At 43.0% G+C, this 27,615-nt stretch overlaps 1 protein-coding gene across 2 annotated transcripts in view; it reads left to right on the top strand.

Annotated features, from left to right (window-relative positions):
- fut8 (fucosyltransferase 8) overlaps positions 1-27,615 on the top strand; it is a 104,757-nt gene that overhangs the window by 62,494 nt on the left and 14,648 nt on the right. The window contains exons 3-7 of one of the 2 annotated variants that reach the window (XM_022770049.1): positions 172-290; positions 1,363-1,525; positions 8,862-8,976; positions 13,585-13,822; positions 20,537-20,783. In XM_022770049.1, the coding sequence (XP_022625770.1) occupies positions 172-290; positions 1,363-1,525; positions 8,862-8,976; positions 13,585-13,822; positions 20,537-20,783 (882 nt within the window). The remainder of the gene's footprint in view (positions 1-171; positions 291-1,362; positions 1,526-8,861; positions 8,977-13,584; positions 13,823-20,536; positions 20,784-27,615) is intronic. The other variant, XM_022770054.1, reaches the window with a different exon arrangement.

Below are 27,615 nucleotides of genomic sequence, written 5' to 3'. Positions count from 1 at the left end.
GTTTATCACATTGATTTTTTTTTTTTTTTGTTTACTGGGACCCAGTTTAACAATTTCAGCAGAATATTTCTGCAGAGAAGAATATGTTTGCGCTCTCTTGCTTCTATCAATGTAGACACGCTCCCGTGCTCACCCATCACAACCCCCTCCTTGTGTCTCTCTCTCCCAAAGGATACCAGAGGGTCAGGCAGAAGCCGGGTCCCTGGCCGCAGGGAGACTGCGCTCCCTGGAGGACCAGCTAACCAGAGCCAAACAGAAGATCCACAGCTTCCAGAAGCTCACCGGAGATGGTAAGCAGGGCAGAGATGCCTGAAAAAGAAAAAAAGTTGTGGGGAAGGATTTGGCACCGAGCTTGGACATATGAAAGGATTGATTTTGAAGGTGCTGGGGGTTGACTATATTTGGGATGAAACCAGTCAGCAGCTCTCTTGTGAGCTTTCGCCTGCAGCGGGAATCTCAAGTCTAGTCCAGTGTTAAACCTGCTGCAGCTCAGCAACGATGATGACAGAGGCGTACCGTGGGATGGGCAGGGTTATGTGTGCTTTTGCCACTATAAGCAGTGGTCAGAGGGGCAGGAAAGCTGTTGGGCGAGTGGGGAAATGTGTGAATGAAGTGGAAGCAGAGTGAATGCCCCAATGGCAGAAAGGGAGAGAGAGAGAGAGAGAGAGGAGAGAGAAAAGAGACAGACAGAGAGAAAATAAAGAAGGACATGTGAGCGTGGAGGGCAGCACAGGGTCAGCCTTTCCATCTTGCCGCAGGGGAAGAAAAAGCTAAAAATACCCTCCAGCTTTTTTTTTTTTTTCCACCAAGGGAGGGAGTGAGGGAAGAAGAGAGAGTGCAAGATAGGAAAGTGAAAAAAAAAAAAAAAAAAGCAATTTTCCCTCTTTACCACCACCTTCTTCTCCTCCTGCTTGAGGCTGTCCTTCCCTCAATTTTTTTTTTTTTTTTGTTGTTGTTGCTCTCCACCGAAACCAGAGCAGGCAGCTGTGCTATCCATGTGGGTTACTCCACATTGTTTGGCTCAGGTTGGGTGTAGAGTTCCTTCCTGTTGTTAGGACTGTGTGAGAGAACACATGAGAGAGCCATGAGACACAAAAAACTGTGATCAAGTGCTCCTTAATGAGGTCAAAGCAACACCGAGGGACAAAGTATGGAAAGGAACATTTTCATGGTTACGCCGAAACCTTGCTTTGTGCCATTATAGCCTATTTAGTCTTGCATCATCTAATCCTCTAGTGTCCCTTCCTACCCGGTTCATTGTTTTTGATCTTACCTGTGCGTCAAATGTTACACAAGCCGTGTATCTTTGTGACATTTTGTTGTGAGCTGTTATCTCTTACCCCCCCCTCCCTCCGCTTGCAGGCCCCGGTCCCACTCAGGAGGAGCTGCGGAGAAGGGTGGAGAACGGTGTTAAGGAGTTCTGGTACTTTGTTCGCAGCGAGGTGAAGAAATTGGCCAACGTCGAGCCCAGCGAGAGGCAGAAGTACGCCGACACACTCCTGCAGGACCTGGGACACCAGGAGAGGTGGGCCGATGTTTACTTGAAAACATGAGAAAAAAGTTCAAAAGCAGAAATGTCAAAATGTTCCACAAGTGTTTGTGGGAAACCAGTGTCATCTCGCAGCAGGAAGGTAAAGCAGACTGGTGGAGCCTTTCCCTGTGGCGCCTGCTTGTTGTCTGAAGGTTTCCGCCCACAGTCCACAGTCTGAATATCCCCGAGGTGTGAAAGTTAGTATGAGTGTGTCTGTCTGACAATATTTAACATTACCAAAATGATATATCCCAGCGCTCACTCCTTAAAGGAATAGTTCGACATTAGTGTGACAGTCGTTTGAACAAAACAAACAAGATATACAGTAACTAATTAACACGTTACTGTATAATTCGATACACTGTACTGTTAAACCGAACGTTAAAGCACCGGGTTGCACAGTCCAGCACATAACCCCATGTTTTCAAACAGATGTTTCCAGTCTTTATGCTAAGCTAAGCTAACTGATCAGTCCGGTGGTATACCAGGCACATACAGTATATTAGCTTTTTGTTTGTAACACCTCTACCTCCTTCTGGTTGAATGGTTGTAAAGTGAAACTGGAACTGGAACAACAAATACATCTGCGTGACAGACCTGTTGTTGTTTGATGTACCAAAGATACACTGTTACAAAGATGACCCATTACGAGCTGCACCAACTGTATGAAATGGTATTAACTTCCTGTCTCCTGAGTGGGCGTGGTCATGACAGTAAAAGGTCTTTTATTACTTACCCCTCTGCATCATTTGGAATAGAAAAGACAGACATGTTGTTCCGGTTGCTACAGCTTTTTGCTGCATAAAGCTTTTTTAAAGCATTTTTACTGTTAATAGATGGACTATTGATCATTCATGTGAAAATAATACGATATAAAACAGTACAACACTAGATGCAGTACAAATTTGCACCTTACTTTGCTGCTCGTTTTTATTTGATTAACTCAGTAGATCATATCAGTCTAATAATATTCTATTTTTCCCTTTAAAAAAACAATTGAATAATAATTAGTATGCTGTTACTGTATTGTTAAGCGATTGTTTAATTCAGTTTTAACTTAAGATTTATAGTTTTCATTTATAAATCCTTTTAAAATTGGAAGTTGGAAACGTCGGCAGCACTGCAGCAGTGAAACCAGACCAGATATATGTTGTGTTGCTGAGACACAGGCAGGTCTCGAGCGGAGTTAATTTTCTCCTGATTTGTCTGTCTGAAAAACGCCATGTTGGTGTCAGAATGTTCAAAAGAAACGAAGCTTGTGGAAAATGGGTCCAGTATTTACTTCGGTGTCTGTGGGGGGGCGAAAGAATCGATCATAATCTGTGCTCACGTTCACTTCTCCCACTGGAGTGAATAGTCTCACGTCCTGCCGCCGGTCTCCAGAAGGGGCGGGGCAGTGGCGAAACCCATGTGACACAGATACAGGGAATGATTCTTAAGAGCACTGTCTCCAGAAACAGTAGAGAAACGAGTCGGTTCATTTTCCGATTATTTCCTGTATCTGTGATACGTGGGTTTCTCCACCTCCCCGCCCTTTCAGGAGAACAGAAGCAGGTCTGAGTCTATTGATTCCAATGGGAGAAATGAACGAGATCACAGATTATGACAGATTTTTTCGCTCACTCCATACCGCAATAACTATTGGACCCATTTTTCACAAGCCACATGTTTTCGGAACATTCTGACATCAAAATGACATTTTTCAGATCAACAGATCAGGAGAAAATTAACTTTATTCGAGACCTGCCTCTGTCTCAGTGCCATACTCTCTCGAGATCTGGCAGCTGCCGGCATCGTTTGCCAACCGATAACCAGACGTTCGGGTGAACCAGTTATTTTGATTGATTGATTGATATTTTGATTGACTTACTTATATGTGAATCCATGGATTAAACTTAAATAAAACTTGTGTCATTGCTTAACAATTGCTATCGTTATATGTCGTCATTATTTAAGTATTTTGAAAGAGAAAACAGATAGTATTAGCCTTTTAAAGTGATATGACTTTGTACTGGGTTGATTAGATGCTGTTAATAGATAAAAACTGCGGCAAAAAAGGCGCAAATGTGTATTGTATCAGTGTTGTACTATCTATTGTTTTATTATTTTGGCAGGGACAAGTAATCCATCAGTGAGTGTTAAAAATGCCCAAGCTTTGTGCAGCAACAGGCTGTAATAACAAGAAAAACATATCTGTCTTTTCTTTCCTAAAGGATGCAGAGGGGGAAGTCTAGATAGGGATAGATTTTAATATTAGCGACTGTCACATTTCATACCAGTTGCCTTGGCTTGTGTGGGAGGCGTTGACAGAAAACGCCACCTTAGGAGACCGGAACTGTGTCCCATTTCATACCATTGGTGCTGCCTGTAATGCGGTACCTTCTGTATCGGGGATCTTTGCCGTCTCCTCTCTGAACTGTCTCTGGTTGTGCCCTCCCTCGTGTCCAGTGCATGCTGCGATAGATTCCAGGCTCCCGTGAAGCTGAACAGAATAAGCAGTGTGGAAAATGGATAAATATAGAGTTGAAATGATTATATGATTGACCCTCAGAACTTAAAATAATTAAAATAAAATACATCAGATATGGAAAATGTTGATGAATCGTTCAAGTAAACTTTTGGAGCCAAAGTAGCAAAAACAATCATCAGCTAAATTGATATTGAACATAATCATTAGTTGCAGCTGTAGATGGATATTGTTGGTCTTTCTGTGTAAGAATTAGCTCAGGATCCTTGTAATACAAATATCAGTGTATTGGATCTTTGTTAGTACTTCCTTGGTAATGCATTCAGTGTTGATTCAAGAGTCAGAGGCTTCTGTTTCCTGGCACTGCCCACAGCTGATGTCAAACGTTGAAAATCTAACATTTTCTAGGACGAGGACTTAAAAGCAACACTTGCAGTGTTTGCTGAGAAGCAAAGGGCACAGGTCATAGACACACCCTCTGTGTCATCTGGATGGTGCCAGGCTTCCACACGGCTGAGTGAAGAAAGTCCTGTTGTCACTTAGCCAAGTGGTTCTTTGTAATCCTGGTGGAGTGGCTTACATGGCCCATTGTCTTAGTCGTTGCCTAAGCAGCTTTCCAAAGACTGATTCCTCACCCTGTGCACACAGACATGCATGTGTACACACACACACACACACACACACACAGTCTCACACTTCTACATGTATTCGCTTTCATCCTGAGCCCCTCAGATTTCTTTGTATGTGCTGCAGGCGAAGGCTGGGAGAGCCAGCACAGATAGGGGCAGAGGTGGAAAGAGCAATAAAATGTTTGACTCCAAAAAATGCACTGCTCCTTCATTAAAATTCTGCTCAAGAGGAAAGTAAGTTCCTTGTCTCCAAAATTGCCCATGTAAAATAAAAATGTAGCACATTAAAAAAAAAAAAATGCATTATGAAGAGCTTTCAGTTTCAGAAAGTTTTATGGACAGGGGAATGGAACAGTGTGAAAGTTCATAGAGATATGCCAGAAAACAAAGTTCCAGTGTGTCCAACAGGAAATTAACATGTCTGCACCTACACAACTATGTATCACAACACTGGCACCAGTGTATCAGTAACATACACTGAAGTAAAAAACTTTAAGTACACCCTGCTTTGTCCACTGTCTCATGATGGCAATGTGCCAACAATGCACCTGACCACACCTCATTTAAAGACCAGCACGCCCATGGTACACACAGATAGGCGCAAGTGCATTTGCTATTTAAAAAACATGGGCGCTGAACGGAAAAACAAGGTCAGAAGGTCGGAGCTTCTTTGTGACATGTTGTGTGTTGTATAATGTCATGTAGCCTTGTCTCTTGCACAAGGCTCTGCAGAAAATCTTCTTTTCTTACTACTTGGTAAATCCGCCACACTGTTTCTCATTCATCACCTGAATTTGTCCACCACAGGTTCATAAGATTTGTTTACACTTTTCATCATATAACAAAACATTTCTAACGTTGTGATTTGTGCTTTTCCGTCACTGTAGAGCTGCGAGCAGCTGCGCCTTTATAATAGCAATACGTCAAGGTGCACGAGCACCTGGCTTTTAAAAGGAATGGGAGACGATGACACTTAGATTGGTTAATTAGATGTTATGCCCGAAACACTCCCAAGAATAATTAACAGATTAAGTACAACCTTTTTGAGTCATGCGCCTGACGCAGAGACCGTTTTTTCCATCGTTAAAATATCACAAGTCACATGGACACACCCTAAACGTACTGGCACCACACGCTTCAAACCATGCGCTTTGGATCGTTAAAATAGAGCCCAATGTGTCTTCATGCCAAGACTCAGTGAAACACTGAAACTGAGTTGTTTCAAGATTAAAAGGTACTTTAAGTGCTAAGAAAAATTTGAAGCTATGAACATGTACATATCCATGACAACCGGGCAAAAAAAAAAGAAGCCAGGTTGTTTTGTCAACTACAACTACTAATAATCCGCTTGATCTGATCTGCTTAAAAAACAAGATCAAGACATGGTGACTATTGTTTGCAATATTGAGGTAATTATAAGGTGTAGTGCACAGTACACGCTGCAAACATATGCACTGCTGCAAACTAAAAACCTACAACTGAAACTAGAATAAATACACTAAACTAGAGAGGGAAAAAAACAGGAACCGTACTGAAAATTAATTACTGTCAAAGTACAACTCAACACGATCATAAAACAGAATGTGTAGGGTAGTAAATATGGTGCTGTTGTGTCATAAGTAGTGCAAGGCAAACTGAGTAAACAGTGCTTACCAAATGTCCCATGTTATGTCATAGAACAGTACACTACAGGGCTGTAAGCCAGTAAAATAATGACTTGTCTTTCCTCTCTTTTTGCTCATCTCCTGTCTTTCCTGGCCGGTTGATATTCATGCTGTAATGTAAACCTGAAACTCTCTCGTGCACTGCTGCCAAGACCAGCGGCTGCAGCCTCAACGTCTGCAGCATGAGACAATGAGAAGCACTGGGGAAGCCCACAGGACCACACATATTTTATATAAATACACACACACACACACACACACACACACAAGAGCACACCCCCTGACACATATGCAGGACGTCACAGACGTGTGGTGTTCCCCTGTCGCGCTGCCAAATCCCTCGGCGCTTGTCTGTTGATTCCTTCTTGTTAAGTGTTGCGGCCAGCCAGGTTTGCTTTTCCTTCCCACAGAGGGTCGGTGATGACTCCCCTGTGCGCTGCTGGAGGAGAGTTTGACATCCATCACACACTGTGGTTCCAGCTTCAAAATGGGTCAATGAGTAATGATACTGTCTTAGTTGTAGAGAAAGGCACTATTCACCGTGCAGCACTGTTGAAATGGGATGTAGTACATTTGTCTGCTTTGTGCGTGCGTGTGTGTGTATGTGTATGCGTGTGCGTGTGTGTATCTTTGCATGCACTACTGAATATATGCAAAAGAACTCTAAGTCACACAGGATGTGACTGATTTGGGTCAAAGAAGTGAGTAATAAATTAAGCTTGCATAAGTGTGTGTGTGTGTATGTGAGTGTGTGATGCGTTTGCATCTGCCCTTCACTGCATATATCAGAGCTCTTGGGCATGTTTGTAAGTGGATGGTCACAAAATTTGGCAGTGTGTGACACGTACAAACATTCGCTGTCAGAGGCTTGCAGATGGCAGACTTAATCCAAAATAAAGGATAAACAACCAGAAAGACGTTGTCATCATCAGTGGGCGTGACAGAAACGACACTTTTTCTATAAATATCCTGCAAGCATGTTGAGCCTCGGTAATGTTTAACACGCAGCATACTGTTAGCATATGCTGCTTGTCAAAGGTTTTTGTAGGCTTGGGAGTTGGCTTCACAGTCTACCTGCCGGAGAAACACAGATCACAGTTCATAGGTTTACTGCAGCGTAACAATGAACTTTTGTGGACGAACATTTCTGCGCAGGTCACAGAGGCTGAAGTTCATTCATTCTGTGTCTGCATGTCTGCCCTGATTTGAAGATGAGGCTTCCTGTCTGGACAGAAATAGGGTCACAGGCAAGAGCTGCAGATCCGTAATGCGAGATGTATAAAATATGCAAGATCACTTAGTCAAGATCATGTCAACATAACTCGTCTGCATATTCAAGTAGGGGTGGACCATGTTGATAAAAAAAATCTTCTGTCACAGTAGAAACCGTTTGTAGAGCCACTGCCCAGGTGGGGAGGTCCGTTAAATAACTGAAAAAATCAAGGTATTTTATCACATTCATGCAAAAATCCTGTAAACTCAGTATTGTTGAGTGATATGGTCTGGATGTTCTGGTGCAACCACAGATTAAAGGTCTTCATGGGATTTTGAAGCCCATCTGAAAAGGACCCCTGGAAAACCTACCTGAACCCAAAATCAAATAAATTAAATTTCAAAATAAGAGACCTGTAGCATCTTGATGGACCACCAAGCATGTGTTTTTTTCCATATACAAGGACCTGAGACCGACGGCAATACATATCATTTTGACCCGATCCTACTTGAGTTGGTTTGAGTTTCAGTTGTCAGGACCCAAGTGTATCTATGGAGACCTACATAAACAGCTTGAAAACATCTCAGGCGGTTGACAGATTTCTGTCATCTCACAGTATAAATATTTATGTTCAAGGAAACATTTTTGTCTTCTTCACTATGAATTTTAATTGACCTTATTTAATCCAAACACAGGATTTGGAATGTGTCTGTGTATGTTTCTGAGTGTGTATAAACAGTACGTCTGGCTGAAAACCTGTGAATAGTTTTGTGTGTTTTCGTCCTGATCTAGCACCTACACGCACACACACACACACACACACACACACACACACACACACACACACACACACACACACAGATTGTAACTGCCAGGGTCAGTGCAGTAAATACAAGCACTGGTTTAGCAGTCTCTCTGTCCTTGGTTTCCCACCAAGCTGCCCTTTTATTTGCATGGTGATCATTAATTTGCATCCGTCTGAATGGCTGCTATGGGAACTAAGTGCTTTACTTTACAAGGCAAGGTTATTCATCATTCTTGAGAATGTACACACATTACCTTACAGCTGTTTGAATATGAACCTTGTGTTTATAATTGGCAGTCGGGGGCAACGGTTTTCACTTCGCACTGATGCTGAAGAAAAAGTACTGGCGAGCCCCTGTTCGTTGTCGGCAGTTATTAATGGCCACATCTGGAGGATGCTGTTTGTTTTTGTTTTGTTTTTTTGCACAAACATGACAAAGACACACATGATCAACAGTGCATCAATCTGTGTATGTATTTAGCTGGATATTTGAACGTGAACATATGTGTGCATAAATAATTAAAGGTTTGAAATGTGTGCATGTGTCTGCAGGTCCATCATGACAGACTTGTACTACCTCAGCCAGGCGGACGGAGTGGGCGAGTGGAGAATGAAGGAGGCTAAAGACCTGTCAGATCTGGTCCAGAACAGAATCACCTACCTACAGGTAACTACAGAAACACCTGCTGCTTAGCCAACTGGCGTGGTATTCTCTCTCGCTCACACACACACAAACACACACATACAGAGTCATATACATACCCACACGTGCATTGTGAGCGTTCATATGAATGTTTCCCTCACACATACAATCACCCATGTGCGTTTTTTAAGGACATGTTTCGCACTTGCAAGTCTCATTTGCACCATCCATAACTGTCCGCATCAGTTTCCTCGTGGAGCAGGTGAGAGGTGTGATAGCAGACTGTTTCAGCAGTCGTGTCTGACAAGCAGGATTCTTGTTGCTTGTCAGCGGTTTAGTGACACACACACACACACACACACACACACACACGCCAAAACACAGAGACACAAATGCAGACTTGCGAAATGACAGATCGACAGACACGCATATGCAGAAATGCAGGAACATCTACGCAGTACAAAGTAAGACACAAACACACGCACACACACACACACACACACACATACTTACTCAGGCTTAGATAGATGCACATATGCTCACAGCTCCACAAACACACACAACCTGAGACCCAGGACGCATCCACTCACCCCCCCCAAGCACCCCCCCACCCACACACACACACACACACCTCCCCAGCTCTGGTGCTGCGGGGCTCTCGGGTGGGGCGGTGCGGTGCGGCGCAGCACCGGGCCCTGCAGCATTAATGAGCCGGTGTGTTTGATGAAGAGGACCCAGTCAGTCTGGCTGGGCGGAGACAGCACCGCTAACAGCTGCTGTCACCACCGCTGAGGGATCACACCGCTCCACCAGCTGCCATCACTAATTCATCACACACACACACATGCACACACACACGCACACACATACACAGAGAGAAAGAGAGAGAGAGTTGTGCACAGATGGATTCACCCGCACCTACGCAGGCAGTTGGCGCACACATACACACACACGCACACACACACTCAGCTACAAGATTGATGCACATGCTTGTACACAAAGAAATGCCCTGTGTGTCTCACTATCTCACTCACACACAGTCACTCACAAGACTGTATGTATACATACACACACACACACACACACACAGACTCCTCCCTCCTGTCCTGCTGGCTCTGCCATCCGTACCAGCTTCTCCCTTCATTCCTGGTTTAACTAACTCCATCTCTGCGTCTGCTCCATCTGTCCACTCACAACATTGAGTGAGCATGGCTGGCTTCTTCAGATGGATTTCTGTTGGACATGCTTTTCATCTATTTTTGCACTATGAGCCTTTATATAGTGGGATTCATTGGTAATAACCAAGATTGTCATCTTGGTTATTTTTTTATTTTTTTTTTTTTTAGAGAATTATCACCAACTCTGTTTCGGCTCTTCCAATCTGTTATTGTGTCTTTCAGCTCATTGTTTTGATTTCCCACCTGCTACTTTATTGTTCAGGTTCACTCTCATCACACTCTCTTCAGTATCGTTTTTGGCCATAGCAGACATCTGTTTTCAATGAGAGAGAAAAAAGAAGAAAAAAAAACACTACCTGCAAGGTGCCAAACGGCAGACAGACACAGTTAGCAACTAGCTGCTCGATCATTTAGCTGCTGAACAGCCTGATATTTCCTTCAGAAGCTGGCGGAGAGCACAACAAAGCAGAGTGTGATTATTGGACTAAGAGTCATCGAGTTGCCAGGAATATAACTCCAGATTAATACTAACGCTGCTCCATTTGTGCTTGATATGTAAATAGGCAACTGTTTGTGCTTCAAAAGGGGCTATGTCGGCGCTTTGATACTTCAGTCTTGGTAGATTTGGAAACACCTGCTGTTACTGATGGTTATGGCGATTTTTATTTATAATACAGGTCCCACAGTCCTACAGTTGAAATTGACGCGTGTATCGACTTCTTGGAGCAGCAAACACATATTTAGCTGATGGTCTGTGGAAAATGCAGCAGGAGGAGAGCAACTGGTGTATCTGTTCACAGCACAGCAAGAAACATGTGGAGTGAGAAGCTTCCACATCTCATCTAGTGCATCCGTGCATCCTTTTTCTGCGACTCCCTTGAGTGTTGGTACACAATTTGAATCCTGTGGCAGGAGAGGAAGATGAAACCTACTGTACATAGAGACAGAATGCAAAAGATTAAATGGCTGCTGCTGAGAAAAATAAATTGCCAGCAGCTGGTAGATACAAAGAAATGGGGCTTGATATGATAAGAAAAAAAAAGAAAAAAGGATTGTGATGAAATGATGAAGAAGAAGAAAAAAAACTCTTCTTCCTTGAAATTCCTGATGATGATATTTGACTTTTTCTCTTTGACAGTTCAGTCATTGTGGATGTTAGTGCTCAGGTTAACTCCACAGTTCCTCTCAATGGCACACTGTTGATTGTTTAAGTCTGAAATGTGTCACAGCGTGTGCATTATAGCTGTTGTTTCCTCTTGTACATGAGGGAAATAAAACAATAAAATAAAAACTTAAATGAGCTTAATGATATGCTGTAAATCTGCAACAGAGAGTGGCAGAACAGACGTTTACCTGTACAAAATGTAGCCGCACTTTAAACATCATCAGGAGTGCACAGCTTCCTTTCATCTTCCTCTGCATTTTTGAATGCGGGCAACACAGCGGATAATTACCTGAGCTCGACATGCTATTTTTCATATCCAGTTGTTCTCAGCCATATTCCCTACATAAACAATATCACTGTGGTCTCTCAGAGCTGAATCACATCACTCTGCAACTGCCTCTGTGTTTCACACTCAAAAAAAGCACACAATTTAAACAGGCACTTAACCTACAGTACAGAGCGGTACTCAGAGGCTGCCTTTGTGCATGCGTCTGCCATCATTATCCTTGAACTGAGTCTCTCAGCGCTTCGGAGCCATTCCAGCTTCATCATTATCAACCGGGGATCCGATGGTGGCCTCCGCGCCACGAGGCTCACGGCACGCATCGGTCTCATGGAGACATAGGCGGCTCAGATCTCGAGCCCTGTCGAAAGAAAACAAGATCTACACGGGTCCTCTTTGTCGGAGTGCCACAGTAGGTTATTAGTACAGTGAGTTAGCTTCCACCTGTGGGGCCAGTAGTGAACCGGCAGCCTGTAACTCAGAGGAAATACCTGTGTGGTTTCCTCTGTCAGCTCGATGGCTGCTGTACTCTGTTCATGTTATTGAACAGCCGAGGTGGTAATCAGTTTCAGCACCTAAAGGAGCCTCCCCTCCCCTCCCCTCCCTTCCCTTCCTCTCCTCTCCTCTCCTCTCCTCTTTCTTTTTTGTCTCTCATTTCCTCTCTTTGCCTCTCTCTTCATAATCTCCTGTTCTCTTTTTCATTTCCTCTCCTCTGTTTTTTTTTTTTTTTTTAATCCTCTCATCTCTTTCCCTCTTTGCTTCCCTCTCCTTTCCTCCTCATCCCTCTCTTCCTCTTCCTCTCCTGCTAGTTTGCGATAGGCAGCGTTCACCAGTGGGTGCCGGGCGTCCTGATTACTGTGAACCATCCACAGCTGCAGCAGCCTAATGAGGAAAACACTCCCATCAGCCGGTAATTGCTGTTTAGGAAGCTGGTTGGCACGAGCGTTGCAGAGTCGCTCAGACTGGCTGCCGAGCGAATCACAACCCGCCTGGCGACTCATCGACAAAACAGCATGTGTCACTCTGCTGGTTTCCACTATTTTTTGTTTTTTTGTTTTTTTGTTTTTTTTGACACAAAAAAAGAGAAATCCTTGTTTCTTCCCCCAGCGTCTCTCATTTGGTATTCATCCCCTCAGAAATTGTATGATATTGAAGTTAATTTGTGAGATGAGGAATGAGAGTTTGGGGGGGGGGGGTTAATGCAAATGAGTGCATGGGCAGGAAGGCAAAAAAGGGGCAGTGAAAAGTGAAGGAATGAGAGAATGCAAGAGCAAAAAAAAAAAAATATATATATATATATATATATATATATATATTATATATTATTTAGCGAGGAGGTATTAAAAGATAAGGCTGGCAATATTGTTGTCAACAAATCCCAGGAAAACAACTAAGACCGCTGCTTTCTACTAAAGACTTCAATCTTTAAAAGCTGGTCACATATTTAGTTTATTCAAAAAAAAGCGCAGTAATTTCCTAATTTTTATCAAATGATACTCAGACTGGAGAAATGGTGTATTTGTAGGAGACTGCAGCACCATGCTGGTGTATGAGGGTTGGACTCAAAACGAACTACAGTGCCCATGTTCATTGTATTGAAGAAACATGTCACGCAGTGGCTCATTCATGTGTTTTTATAGTGTCTGCACAATAATGGTGAAATAGAGCTATATCGGGTTTTGACTAGTACACAGACAATGCTACATTTATATATATATATATATATATATATAGAATGTCACCAGTTTTATCCTTTTAAAAGATGGTAAAAGAAGAATTTGTAGAAGTAAAAAGAAACTGGCTGGTAAAGAGAGAAATGGAGAACAAGATTGAGCAGGTAACATAAAATTAGAGTGGAGTGGAGTATGAGACAGACAGGCAAAGGGAACAAAGAAAACAATATCAGCCATGTGTTATTACAAGTCAGAGAGCAGGGCTTTGAGAGGTACAAGACGAAGGTCAAGCAATAAAAAATGTTGAAACATTCTTTCCTCTCCTCCTCTTAGAACCCCCCAGACTGCAGTAAGGCGAGAAAGCTGGTGTGTAACATCAATAAGGGCTGTGGTTATGGCTGCCAGCTCCACCATGTCGTATACTGCTTCATGATCGCTTATGGCACCCAGCGCACGCTCATCCTGGAGTCCCACAACTGGCGCTACGCCCCCGGCGGCTGGGAGACTGTCTTCCTGCCCGTCAGTAACACCTGCACTGACCGCTCTGGGGCCACCACTGGACACTGGTCAGGTAGGTGCGCACACACACACACATACACACACACCAGCACTGTTGTGAACTACACACAGTCATATCCACAGTGCTGTGTGCGACAAATGCGATTGGTTGCTTAATAATCAAATAACCCTCAGTCTATCCCAGCTGAAAAATAGGGTCGGCCAGACCTCTCCTTTGTGCTGCTTCAGCAAAAACAAAGTGTGAATTCCCTGGCTAAGCAGGACTATGCAATTCCTGTTAAAGCACTTTGGCAGCAAATGTAGCAGCAGTAGGTTACTGCTCAAAGGTTTAATTGCCAAGAAAGCCTGTGACTGGATTTCAGTAAACAACCCACTCCTCTGACCTACAGTAAGTTTCTACTCATAGTCTCTCATACAGACAGAGATGATTGGGAATACGTTTTGCAGAAGTGTTGTCCACTATTTGTTAGCCCAGGCTCCTGGCACCGTTTTGATTCATCATTTCCTGTACAGTGAGAATATCTGTGTTCATGGACTGAACAGAAATGAATGTCTAAATAGCAAATTTCTTAACTTAGGAGGTATGCAAATTTTTCTGTGTTTCAGGCCCAGGTTGTGGCACAGACTGATTTAAAACATTTCATATTTTCACTTTGAAAGCTGATAAACATCTCCCTGCTGAACACTCACTTTGACATCGGTATATAATTTAGTTTTCTAACATATCAGTGATGGCCTCAAAGGAATATCCTCTCCTCGAGCCTGGCTTCACAGGGCAGTTTGCAGCAGTTTGCAAGTGAGCAGCCGGTAGCTGAGCCTGTATCCCACGGGGCCAGGTCATTCCCACTTTGAAAAGAACTTGGGGTTGCTGCATAGTGTGCCCGCTGCTGACAAGGTTGTGTGCTGGGTGCATTGACTGTTGGGAAAACAGGCTCGTGGGATGTGAAATTTCACCTTTCTAGTGGGAAAGGAGCCATAGCTATTAGACAGAGTTGTGAACCAAGAGGTCCAGGAGAACAATAGGGTTACCTACCTCTGTGCGACCGAGTTGTGGAAAGGAAGAGTCAGACTGTGTGTGTCTGTGCCTATTGGCCAACCAGAGCCATATTGGAGAGTCTGGGTTGTCTGAGTATCCTCCTGGAGACAGCGTTGCCTGGGGACTTCATAGTTCGACTGAGGGATTTCAATACTTACAGGGGTAATGATGGAAAAACCTGGAGGCCGATGATTGGAGGGAATGTTCTGATCTGAGCTAGAATGCTATTTATTTTCAGTCAAGCTGGCGACATGGCTCTCGGGCTGGCAATGTGGGTACGACGGTCGAACAGCCAGTCAGTTTGGTCAGTCGGTCCACCACGTTAGACTGAAATATCTCAACAGCTATGAGACTGATTGCCAGGGAATTTTTGTACAGATGTTCATTTTCCGCTGAGGATGAATCCCTCTGACTTTGGTGATTATGCGACTTTTCATCTTGCACCAATAGCAGGTCAGAATTTTCACCTATCATATGAAATATCTCATCAATATCTCTCATCTCCTGGGTGGATCAGCACAAAATCTGGCACATACATTTATGGTTCCCAGTTTTTCCTTCAGTATTTTATTCTAGCACCACCACGATGTTCACATTTGCAACTTCGAGTTAGATGCCTCAGCAGCAATTGGATCGATTTCAATGAAATTTGGTATGACCACTCATGTTCTTCTCAGGCTGAACTGTAACAACGTTTTACCTGCAAAACATCAGCTTGTTAGCATTTAGCTCAAAGCTCAGCTGTGCCTAGATACAACCTCAGAGAGTCAATAGTATGACTGTAGACTCTCAGCCTTGGTATTCATGTGTGTTATTAGAATTCTGCACCACTCATGGACTGTTCATAATGAACACCATGTTCAAGCATGAGGTAGTTCATATGTATACCTGGTAACCAGACTACTTCAGACCAAAGATCGATATGCTTGCTTGGAGGAAATGGATCTCCCTACTAATGCAAGGGTAGCAGATTCATTTATGAATGAGATTGCATAGAGGAAGGAATTGAAATTGTGATTTTAATATGATTAATGGATAGTCCCACGGTATAAATGTGTATGCCTCTGCTAATCTGACAAAACCAAAGCGTTTGTAAATGGAGATCAGTGATGATTTGGAGGTTTTTCTGTTCCCGGCCCCCCTCTCTCGCTCTCTATCGCTTTCTTTCTCATTGCTTTCTTCTTCTCATCGCTGCAACCTTCCAGCTCTTCATTTCTCTCCTATCGCTTCATTTGACTTGTGCTCTCCTGGGGTCTCCCTTCTTATCTCCCACTCTCCCAACGCCTTCCCTTTCTTATTCTCCTGCCTTTCATGTGTCCTTTTTCCACGATCTAACGTCTTCCTCTGGTGTCTTAGGAACAGCCTCCTATAGATCCATATATGCCATCCGGCTGCTCGTAGCCAACAGCCAACTCACTACATATCACCACTCCCCTCCTCAGGCCTCTTAGCATCCTGAATTCTCGTTCTTATAGAGTCCTGGGATTTGCAGAGGCAGTATTTTCTGTTGACCAAGCCAGCTAACTAGCTAGGCAGAGCTAATGTAAGCCTGTTGGGTACTTGGCTACGCCTGTGGTCATGCCTGTTTTGTTAACAGTGCAGGCAAGAACACTCCTCGGGGTACTGGACCACTAAGGGATGCTAAAGCCTTGGATTAATAAGTAGATATACATTGAATATCTCACTAATTAAGTGGAATTTTTGCCCATGCCAGTAGAATTACAATGTTTTAAATGTAGTGAATACTGATCTGCAAGCCCAGAAATTTGCAAGTGTTATTTTGGCCTTTTTTATTTTATGGGTAACAAGTGTTACCCACCATGCAGATGATTTCAGATGATGATGAAGGGTTTTGCACATTACCTCACCTTCAGGACACTGTTATGCCACCAATCCTCTGTGGTCACCTTCACACAGAAAAGTCTTCTGCTCGTTAAAGCCCCCCCCACCCCCCCACCCCCACCCCACCCGGAGGATGTATGGTATATGCATCAGCAACAGGGTATTTCTGTCAGGGAAACATGCAGCTTTAGAGTAAAATCAAAGATAGTGATGAAGTCATTAGGGGACCTGCTGATTTTCCGTCTGCAAGTGGGAAAATACAAAAGAGAACAAGAAAATCAATATGAAAATACTCATGACATACAGGGTTTCCCTATGTGATCTGCTTTGTGTCTGAAAAAAAGTTATATGTTGATTTTACCATGAAAAAAATCAGAGAAATAGAATAGACATTGATAAAAGTTGGCCTCAACCTGCGACGTGTCCCTCTTTTAGGTTCAGATACAGTTGACTTTTTTTGATACTGCTGCTGATACAGTACACACATATTTTTCTGACATCAAAACTATTAAAAAATACACCCATATCCCATGGTTATCTAATGGGATATTGATAAAGGATTACTCACTGTGTCTTTCTCTTGGTACTGGATACAAGTGCTGATGCAATATGCTAATTTTGGTTCTGACACCAAAAGATACATTTTTTGGTGCCTGACTTAGAAAAATACCTGCATGTTTTTCTACAGAGTTTTTGTTTTTAAGTGTGTCTAAATGTAAAAAAACCTTACATGACTCTAAATTTTTGCTTTCAGTTAGGACATGTTTACAAATCTGAATCTATACTGGATCTATTTTATTAGATTGTGATTATGTAATGAGAACGAAAAACTTGTTTCTCCTCTGTGAGTGGATTATCTTATGAACTCTTTTCGATACTAGTGCCAGTATCGTATATAGACATACAGTATATAAACCAGTATGGACACCAGGAGAATACTTTCTTTGATGCCTTACTTTAAGAAATATAAACATGTTTTTTTCTGCAAAACCCAGAAGCCAAAAGATCTCAAATGGGAAAAACAAATGTTCTCTAAGCACAAGTCAATGCACCAAAACTAAAGCTGGAAAGCCGGAAAAAAAAACAAACACTTAATTCAAAATTGGCAACACTTTGATTTTAATTAGGAACCACAAATACAAATCTGTACAAACGTTCAATGCCAGTTTTTCGCACTTTTTGATTCTCACCAAAAAGACAGCAATGAGTTTTGATACCCAGCCCCACTGTCTATTGAGCCAACTGGTGCGTGTTGGTCTTTTACTACAACCTTTATGTTCAGCGGACAGCATGAGAGAACTCGGCGTCACCTCACAGGTCTGGTAAAAGACTAAATTCTGAACACACACAGGGGGAAACCAGTCTTCTTGTGGAACAATGGTTCGTTGATCAAAGGGCTAATTTGCCAAAGAGAGTGTATTCCTTTGAGGTTCTCTGTGGAGATATTACTGCCTTATGAGTGAGTCTGAGAGCAGCGGGAGAAACATAATGTTCCCCGCCATTTAAAGACTGGAACAGAATTTCTCTAAGTTCATAAACTCAGTCTCAAATGTATTATGAATGGAGAGGCTCCGTATTTTTTTTTTTTATCTGGATGGTGTCACTCTCGGCTTCTCCAGTTTCATAGCAATGCTAATCTGAAAAATGTATTAGCCTCAGTATGCATCGCGGGTTTAAAAACAGTATAGGCATTCTGTGTCAGTGTCAGTGCAGACCCATATGCTTGAAGTCATGATGTATACAAGAAATGTATGCAGAGGCTTGAGATGAAATTTAGAAGAGCTTTGTGATCTAATTAAGTAGCTGTGGGAGGAAGACATACTGCATATCTGTACATTTGTGCCAAGAAGTGCAGGCCTCGAAATATGCCCATTCCCCCTTATGTGAATCATGCCAATATTGTTATATAAGCAAAGACAGGGCTGGGAATATTTTTTCAGTTCAATATTTAATGCTTCTACCAATTTATATTCAGTTCATGCTCCAGCATGTACACACACACACACACACACACACACACAAACTGAAGCCTCTGTGTCTGTCCTTTTTTTTTTTGTTTTTTTGTGTACCCTTTCTGTGAAAGGCCATTTTTAATGACTCATTATGCCATTTATTTGGAAGTGTGTTGCGGAGGCTGTGTTTGCAGCTGTATTAGAGCCTGTCTGTGGCAGTTAAAGAAGCCACTTTAGTCTGACAGAACATGGACCTTAAACTTATTTTTACATAAATCAGGGGTTTGCACATGCACACACACACACGCACACACAAACATGCACACACACACACATACACAAAAAAAAACCTCCTCGGGTTTTAAGACTAAAAGAGAGTGAAGGTTGTGTCTGCCAGGCATATCCCTTCTGGTGAGATGAGATTAGCTTGGGTTCTTTGTGTGTGAGTGTATGTGTGTGCGTTTGCGTGTGTAAATGCACATTTCTTTTCATTGTTATGTTATTTGGATCCCCACGACTGGACCACTTTTTTTTTTTTTTTTTTTTTTTTTTTTTTTTTTGAAAGAGCGGAGGACAACGAAGCCATTTTCGCTTCTCTGGCTCAGTTTGGTTGCTCCTGACTGCACAGTAGCGAGCACGTAGAGCCCGCTGGACTACAGCANTGTGTGTGTGTGTGTGTGTGTACACATTTCTATGTGCATTTTTGTGGATGCATGTTGGTGGGTGTATGTTTTCCACCTTTGTTTACACATGCAGGTGTGTATCATGCACGTGTGTGTGTGTGTGTGTGTGTGTACAGATGGTTGGACTCGGTGTGTATGGAGGTCTGGCAGTGCATGGGGGCTTTCTGCCGCCCAGAGAGGTGACCTTCGTATTCAGCCCCGCTCAACCCTCTGCCCAGGGCTTCTGCCAAGCAGGATTCAGCCTGAAGGGGCCAACGTCAGACCACCACCCACCCCACCCCACCCCAACCCAACCCTCTCCAATCCAGGTCCCTGCCTCAGCCTCTGGCCCTACATGGCCTTGATTGAAAGGAGCTTACCTTGGCCTTTAAGCAAGGACAAGCAAAGAGCAGCTGTCAGTCACCTGACAAAACCTGGACTCTCTGGGGTTGGGGGATTTGGATTTGTGCTGGAACAGAACAGCAATAACAGAGCTGAGGAGGAACATTAAAATATCACCCTACATCACAATGTAATATGTTTTTAATTATGACAATAAAATGGTGGCATTTATAATGTATAGTAGATCCCTAAGTTAAAAAAAAAAAAAAAAAAGACAGGCTCAACATGTGTCAGTTATTGGACTGATTAGCTCCTTTCAGACCTGAGCATGGGTGAAGCTGTGCATAGCATGAAGGTTGTCTTACCTGAAATTGCCCAATAAACCTTTTACTGGAACAAAGTTTGAACCTCGGTTAAGTCCCCAGTAAGTCCCTTTAACTGGGACAAAAAAAGTAAAGAAAAAAAATTCTTTCACCCCCAGGTCACCCTGCTGCTGTTTTTAACTCGAGCATCTCTCAGATGTTTAGTTAATCTGCAAAAATAAGTCAACAATGTAGATAATCCATTAATCATGTAGGTCATTTATGAGGGGAAAATGCCCAACAGTCCAACATTTGCTGTTTTCAGCTTCACAGACGTGAGCATTTGCTGTTTTAATCTCTGCTGTGTATCATTGTAAATGGAATATCTTTGGGTTTTGGACTGTTGATTGGTCAAAACAAGTAATCTGAAGTCATCATTTTTGGTTCTGGGAAAACTGTGATGAGCAGTTTTATATACTAAACAACGGATGAATAAACAAAAGTAATGTCTGTTGATGATTATGAAGATAATCACTAGTTACAGCTTTAAACTTGTGCTGTCATACATGTTGATGAAGTGTCGAATCTTCACTGTCTCATTCTGCACCTGCTCTTCTTCGGCTCGTCTAGGAGAGGCCCATGATAAGGACGTCCAAGTTGTGGAGTTGCCCATAGTGGACAGTCTCCACCCTCGGCCCCCCTACCTTCCTCTGGCAATCCCCGAGGACCTGGCCCCACGCCTGCACCGTCTGCATGGTGACCCCTCCGTCTGGTGGGTGTCCCAGTTTGTCAAGTACCTGGTGCGCCCGCAGGCCTGGCTGGAGAAGGAGATCCAGCAGACCACCGCCAAGCTGGGCTTCAAACATCCCATCATCGGGTAAGGACACTTGGTTATCACATTTCAGTGTGTGTGTGTGGTCTTCTCCGTTTCAGTGGTTACAAACACTTCAATAAGAACAGCCTTGTTTCTATAGCATTCTCTACATTAAAGTGCTTCACAATCAAAGCAAACAGAAGACATAGGAGGAAGAGAACAAAGACGTAGCCGTAAGCGCTGTGGAGGAATACAAACACAGCTTTGGGTGAGGTTAATACGAGGTTAATACAATAGTATTAAAAGTAACTTAATTTGATGGTAGCATTTTGTTTGGTTAATTTTCTACATTTGTTTATGCTTGGGAGGCATTTTCCTTTTCATTACTTAACTGCTTTACGCTCATACAGCTCATATTCATGCAAATCAACTTGTTTAAAGAAACTTCATCACTGTGTTTTTTTCTAATAGCGCTGGCATGACACGGCTGATTCTACCTCGCTTTTTGAATTAATGTGCCCATGAGGTTTTTTTTTTGTTTGCAGTCCAATCCAAGTCTTTTAAAACTGAGAATCTGTTGAGGCCGAACACAGATCTGATTTTTATTTACCTTTTTTTTTTTTTTTAATTAATTTTTTTATTACTTACATAACTACATACTAAAAGCATCAGTGACTGATGTTTAAAATCAGTAAATCCAAATCACACAAGGAAAGAGAAGCTTACTAGACATTTATGACAGAATTAAAAATGAATAGCCTGGCAGCTTTTCTTTTATCTTCAATAGTCTTTGTCAATTAAAGGATAAGGATGGCTTTACTCAACATTTTTCTTTTTGTCAACAAATCCCATGAAAAGACCAAAAACAACAATGAATTTATCCGACTAACAATTACTGTCTGTGTAGCCGGAGCCTGATACAGCTCTTTCGCCTGTGCTGTAGACCACCATTGTTGTTCAAAAACTATTAAATAAAACATCAATGAGCCACACTGTTGCACTGGGTGACATATTCCTTCATTACACTACAGGGCACTGTAGTTTATTTCAAGTTCACCATGCCGGTGCCATAAATACTCAGTAGTATTAATCCACATCAAAAAAATAGGCCCTGTTCGGACTTGGCATTAACATGCATCTCGGGTGAGCCGATCACAAGTGGACAGCTCCAGGCACGTCAGTTCACACCTGGCATTAGAATGCATCTCCACAGGCGTCTCAAGTGATCACTTGTGATTGGATCTCACTTCCCCGCTCTCTATGCAAATAAACACGTGTGAGTTGTTGTTTTAAGCCAGTCCAACTATGACAGACGGGTCTGTTGTCAGTGTGTTAGACAGGGAGAGAGAGAGAGAGAGAGAGCAGAACAAGGAGTGGTTGAGGGAATCATTGCGCTGCTCACAGCTCTACAATGAAATAAGGTTTTAGCCATTTGAAATAGTTAAATATTTTCCGTTCATTGTGAAGCCGTGTCGGGACTAATCAGACTGTGGCAGAGGACACGTGTGGACCACTCCACCTCCGACTGTGGTCTCACCGATCGGATCTCAAATGCGTCCTCATTGCGTTGTCGGTTCGTTCACACCTTTACTTAGAGCTGTCCACGTGTGATCAGATCACCTGAGACGGGTGATAATGCCAGGCCTGAAGAGGGCCATAGTCTAAATACACTGATACCAACTAAATGCTGAGCCTTTTTTAAATGAAACTATTTATTTGAGAGCAACTTATATTATATATAGATTAAAATCTTCAGTTTTGACAAACTGTCTTGGGGCTGACTGCCACAGACGAGGGGGGGGGGGGAAAAGTTCTGTATTGAGAGACGGACAAACACACTGTTGGTTTTGGTGTTTTCACATGATTTGTTGTCAATAAGAACAGGACAAAAAGTCTACAGGTCTGGTAACTCACGCTGAGGTGGACTGACTGAGCGACCAACATTACCACCCCTCGAGCCACGCTGCTACTGTGGCTAAAAATATAGATCGATGCCAGTTTTGCTCTTTAACAATCCACATTTCAGTCGGGGCGGTCTCCACTTTCCATGCAATGCACCTCGTTGTCCTAATATGTGAGAACACCTCCTAGATATTACTTTTCATGAAACTTGGCATGAATGATGCAGATGAAACGATACCAACCGTTGCTAATATGCCATTATTAGATCTTATTTCAGTCTTTGATATCGCCTCGGCTTTTATTCTGATTGCTGAGTGTTGCGCTCGTCTCCAGAGATTCCGCTCTCACAGTTTGAGACTGACTTGGGACTTCTTACGTCCAGTGCAGGATAATTGGAAAGTGCTCATCAGTGTGAGGCGCGTAGTTCCCATGAGGGCCACTTCATGTGGAAATATACGTAGTCACAATACCATGAGCCACTTTTGATAATAGCTTCCAAGAAATAGGTTGGACATGTTTAGCTGTTTATTTATCCGTTTACTTTTCTCTGTATCCCTGTCAGACGCTCAGTCAACGAACGTTCATGAGCTGTCTGCCAGCCTCTCTTGACTCATAAATAATTCCTCCCATCTTTGAGCAGCAGTTCAAACCTGGATCAAATAAGGCTTTGCAAATAGGCAAATAGGCTCTGCAGTTGTTTCCCCCTATCCTTTCTGGCAGATTGGAGGAAATATACCACATTAGCACAATGCACACAATGACACACACTTTTCCAGTATGTGAAACGACTCTACTTTACTGAGATTGTCAAAAATTTCTGCGTCATCCCACGAGGCTGACTCCTCTCGCCTGGTAAAGGAAGTAGTTTAAAATAAGCGCTTAGAGTTATTTCCTAGTAGTTTGAGAAGAGAGTCTGGTTCAGCTCTGTCATCATAACTCTCACATCCGCATGTTGATAGTTTATGTGCCAGTTTCCTTCGTAACTTCTGCTTTTTCTCACCTTCTTCTTTACATTTCGCTGCGAGCCATCGTCACTTCTCTTCTTCCTCTCTTTCCCTGCCCCGCTCTGCTCTGCTCAGTTCTCGCTCCCTCTTGTTACGCTTTCTCTGTCCGTCCCTTTTCTCAGATGCTCTCTTCTCTTTGGTTTTTACCTCTCTTCCTTTTCATCACCCGAGCTGCTGTCATCTCTTTCTTGCAGCCCTCTTTGACTCTCCTCCCCCTTTTTATTCAGTTTTTTTTTTTTTGTCTGTGACTCATCCCAACTTTTTCAATCTCCCCAGTCCTCTCACATCCTCTCATTTGTGATCGTTCCTCCATCTTCATTTGTTCATTCCGCTCCAAGATTTTTCAAATTTTTATATTTCACACTCACCTCTCCCTCATGTTCCCCAGGCGCAAATCTGTACCCACGATTCTCTTGCATTCATAGTTTTCCATACATCTCTATCACCCCCCTGTTGTGCCCCCCCCCCCCCCCCCCCCCCCCTCACACACACACACACACACACACACACACACACGCACACACATGTATCCAACCCTTTTCTCCCCTCGTATCACTCGGGAAAGGGTTATTGAAATGAAGTGCTGGGTAGAACAAAGTTTTTATCCCCTCTTTTTCCCTGCCTTCCTCAGCTCTTGATACATCCACTCCACTCTGCACTGATGTTTTCCAACAAAGTGCCTGTGTGCTTCTATCAGCACTGTGGGGGAAGGCAGTATATGTGTTGTGTGTGGAGAAGAGAGGGGTGGGGGGGGGGGTAAAAATGAGATTGAAAGAGAATCCACTGCATCAGTGCAAGAAAAAAGGCGAGAGGGCAGCGGCGGCGGTGGGAGACGCAGGGGTTGATGGAGAGAGTACCAAAAGGGACAGAAAGGCAGCTTGTCCCCAGAGCGCCCAATAACCGCCAGCCGACCCCCACACTCCTCAGTCACCACCACCACCACCACTCTTAAGCTACAGCTCCCTCAGGATGCGAGCTGCAAGAAGGCTGGAAGCCACCGACTAAAAGCAACTATCAGCACAACTCCATCCTGCCACCCTTTACTGCTGCCTAATGGTAGCAAAGACAGTCAGAGAGAAAAACTAAAGTAGGTCTGCTGCTGCTGCTTCTTCTTCTTCTTCTGCTGCTGCTGCTGATACTACAGCAGCGTTATTGCCATGGCAATGCAGTTACTAAGAGCTGAATTCACTGTATATCTTATAATAGCTCTTGTCAGATTTATTCTATGTGAATTAGGGGTTTACAGTATACGGTTTTAAAAATCACAGAATCTCTCAGTGTGAACCACAGCAAAAAAAAAAAAAAGGAATCAATTAAAGAATCAATAATATAAAAATCTGGGTGAAAGTCTGATTTTAAAAATACAATTTGCAGCAGACACTCCGTCTTATTGGAGTATCTCATTTTCTTTCTCACTTGGAGCAACTTTTCTTAATAATTAGCTGCTAATTAGCATCACCTCACCGTTTTTTTTACTCACTTTCTATTGACATTATTAAGACAAGAAGATTTTCTAATTTCTGCTCATTGCAAGAGACATATTGGAACGTGTAAACGAGCTGGAAACATTGACAGATTATAACCTTTTAAGTTGGGAAACCCTCTGCTAGTTAAGTTACTTATTTACACATTAGGCAGATATGAAGTCACATTAGTATTCATTTGGATTGTGTGTTTTGCCACCTGATGAGTGTAAGTGCAATATTTTATTACTGTGGGATTTTAGAGCTTTTTTGGTGGAAACTGGTGAAGGACACCATGAAATCAAAACAGTGAGATGAATGTGAGATGTGAAAATGCTCCGCGGAGCTGAGAGGGAATTGTCGAGTCAGTGTCGATTCTTCATCGCCACAAGCGATCCCTTTCACACACACTGTCATTTGTTTAAATAAAATATTGATTAGAGCATGATGATGTCACACCACTGATTATTTTGAAAACAGTAAAGCATATGGTTTTAAATCTGTACTGACCGGTGACAAATGAAAGGCAAGACTTATACAATATATGAGTGTGGAGACTTAACAAATGCAGGTGCTTCTATACAGGGCATAAGGGCTCAGTGTTTGAGTGTGATGTGGGTACCAACACTGTAATATGGCCATCGCTGTTACCACCAATATCCTTGGACTCATACAATCTGTGCTGAGAGCATTGAAGCTGCTGTGGAGGCTCAACATCACCCATCTGTAGTTGTTAACAGCAAAGGTAACTGAACAATAACACTGACATGTTTTGATGCTGAAGCGGATGCAGTGATTCTACAGCATGTATAGGTACAATATGCTATAGGCTGTTTTCTAAAGGTAGTAGGCTGGAGGTGCTGTTGCCTGAGTTGCTGCATACACGTTTGATAGGCAGCCACAAAACTGAGGTCACCATCAAACAGATAATTTATTCAGCCTATATGCTATTGGCACAATCTGCCAGAATCAGCACTTGCTGTGTCCGGTGTGGGTGTGTTTGATGTCTTTAATGTATGCTTTTTACGCCCACCATGAGGATTGCCCTGCATTGCCAGCGCTGTATGAACAGAGAGAAATGAATTGAATTATTGTCACGGTAGTGTGGGAGAGTGCTGGGGTGGGGGGGTCGCGGTGCGGGCTGGCGAGGTAGGGAAGGTGAGGGAGGGAGGGAGATTTCTAAGAGCTAAGCGGTTGTGCAGCGCCGCCTATGTGGCTCTGACGGAGAGAGAACAAGTGGACAAGACAAAGAGGGGTTCCACACAGGAACACAAAAGATAAAAGAGAACAATGAAAGAAGCGAGTGAAGCAGGAGAGAAGACCTGTAAAAGAGATGGAACAAGCCCCGACTGAAGACCTCCTGTCCGATCAGAGAGACTGGGACTGAATGAAAGTCTCCCCTAACAAACTCCCCCACCACTCCTCCTGGTTCTCCACCCTTACTCTTTGGTGTTTTATTCACCACATAAAATAAAAGGTTCTCAATTTCTCATGAGTGAGCCTCCCCCACATCACTGATTGTGATTGATCTCAGCCCAAGCTGTTCGCCAGAAATTAGGTATAGCTTGTTTTATTCTTTTTCTTTAACTCTGTAGTCTTCTTGATTGTCTTTCTTTTTTTTTTTTCTTTTTTCTATTCTACTCTCACAAATTAGTAAAGGCGAGCCTGCGATGCTGTGAGTAGCTGTTTCCAATTCCCTGAGCAGACTGGAAATCCTAAGAATGGGAGGAGTAAAAGACTAAATGCTCTTCCACCAAAGCGCCTCTAATAACAGTTCCCTGACCCTGGACGTGTCCAGTGATGCTCTCCTGGTCAAGCGTAGACATGCTGGTTGTACTGGGGGCTTCCCATGTGGAGAGTGAGTGCAACATGGAGCGTTCATGTTCGCCCTCAGTAGACTTTTTCCCTCCCGAAGTGAAGCTTGATGCCTTTCCATCCTTCTTTTATTAACGAGTTAGAATTTGAAAATTTTATTTTTCTCCTGGAGGCCAAGTATAGTCACAGAATGGATGTCTGGGTAAATTTTGTAATTGCCACATAGTTGTTGAGTACTTGAACATTACTAAATTGTGTTTTCAGCATCCGATGACCAGTTTGGGATGCGCCCGTGTCAGGAAGGAAATAGTGTGCGTTCTCACCGCATCCTTTGTTCCCTTTTTTCAAGCTGTGCTTCTTTTTTCTTATATGTACCAGCGACCGTGACAGCACTACTCTGCTCTTTGGTCCTGCTTAACTGGAATCGATGACAAGGACCACTGGAAGGAAAAACACAGTTGTTGTTGGTTAATTTCTCTTTCTGTTCCATATCCTTCTGCCTCTCTACGCTTCTTTAAACTTACAAGATCCGCACATCTTTCAGTTTGCCTTTTTTTTTTCTCTGTCGTTGGATCCATTCATTTTTTATTTTTTTTTTTTTTTTGTGGTATCATACAGACAATGGAAAGATTCCTCAAACCTGCCTAGTCCTAAGTTCATAGTGCGTTTCTTTTCCGTGATTTTACTTCGTGGCAGAAAAAGAAAAAAACT

This window comes from Seriola dumerili, unplaced genomic scaffold (assembly GCF_002260705.1).
Source record: "Seriola dumerili isolate Sdu_G_001 unplaced genomic scaffold, Sdu_1.0 BDQW01000025.1, whole genome shotgun sequence".
Classification (NCBI taxonomy): Eukaryota; Metazoa; Chordata; class Actinopteri; order Carangiformes; family Carangidae; genus Seriola; species Seriola dumerili.
This window is presented reverse-complemented; position numbering and strand designations above follow the sequence as displayed.